At 55.8% G+C, this 789-nt stretch overlaps 1 protein-coding gene across 1 annotated transcript in view; it reads right to left on the reverse strand.

Moving 5' to 3' along the window:
* Positions 1 to 311: 311 nt before the first annotated feature.
* Positions 312 to 789, reverse strand: part of PDCD1 (programmed cell death 1) — a gene marked incomplete at its 5' end in the record, with an annotated part of 3,223 nt that continues 2,745 nt past the window's right edge. Inside the window, one exon of the mRNA XM_009868384.1 lies at positions 312 to 530. Coding sequence (XP_009866686.1) covers positions 312 to 530 — 219 coding nt within the window. The remainder of the gene's footprint in view (positions 531 to 789) is intronic.

The following is a 789-nucleotide window of genomic DNA, read 5'->3' on the forward strand; positions in this document are numbered from 1 at the left end:
GGTAGAAAAACAAGCAAATCACCTTTGGGATAGATTGGCATTGCTGCTCTGCTGCAACCCATCCTCCCTGCTTTCAGTGAAGAGATGGCACAATGTGGGGTCCAGCAAGGACCTTCCTCATCCTGTGGTACCCAACCCATGGCCACGACCCCACTGTGGCCAAGATTGTCCAGTATCAACTCCAGCAGCAGCATCTCTGTCTCTCCAGTCCTGGCACACTGGATTTTTCCCAACTGCAAACTGTGGTGGGAGCAAGGGGCCGGGGCAACCTGTCCCTGCCCACATGCTCCAGCGAGAAGTGACTTCAGCCATCAGCAGGACTGCAACTGCAGCTGCCAAGTCCTCTCGTCCTGGTGTTTCTTGCCCCGCTCCGGTGTGACGGGTTTCTCCTCTTGGAAGATGATGGTGGCATATTCAGTCTGGTCAACGAGCCGGGGCTCAAGGGGCAACTGGGCCTGCTGGTCCCGCTGAAACTCCAGCACACCGTAATCCACAGTGGACACAGGCACCATGGGGGGCTTCTCTTTGGTCTACAAGGAAACCCCATCAGAGCAAGTCATCATCCAGACACCCCCACCATGCCCAGCACAAGCCTCTTTTTACAGTAAGTGCCAAAACCAGTGCTGAAGCATCTCAGGAGTGTAAGAGTGATACAAAGCAGAAAGACGCACAGACCTTGCCCAGAGAAAAAAGACCACAAGCTTCGGAGTCACCATCAAACCCATGTGGGTGTCAGCTCTCTGCCTCTGCAGGCAGGGTGGGCTCCCCGCCTGCCCCGCCCTGAAAAGC

The sequence above is a fragment of the Apaloderma vittatum genome, unplaced genomic scaffold (assembly GCF_000703405.1).
Source record: "Apaloderma vittatum isolate BGI_N311 unplaced genomic scaffold, ASM70340v1 scaffold17544, whole genome shotgun sequence".
NCBI classification, from domain to species: Eukaryota; Metazoa; Chordata; class Aves; order Trogoniformes; family Trogonidae; genus Apaloderma; species Apaloderma vittatum.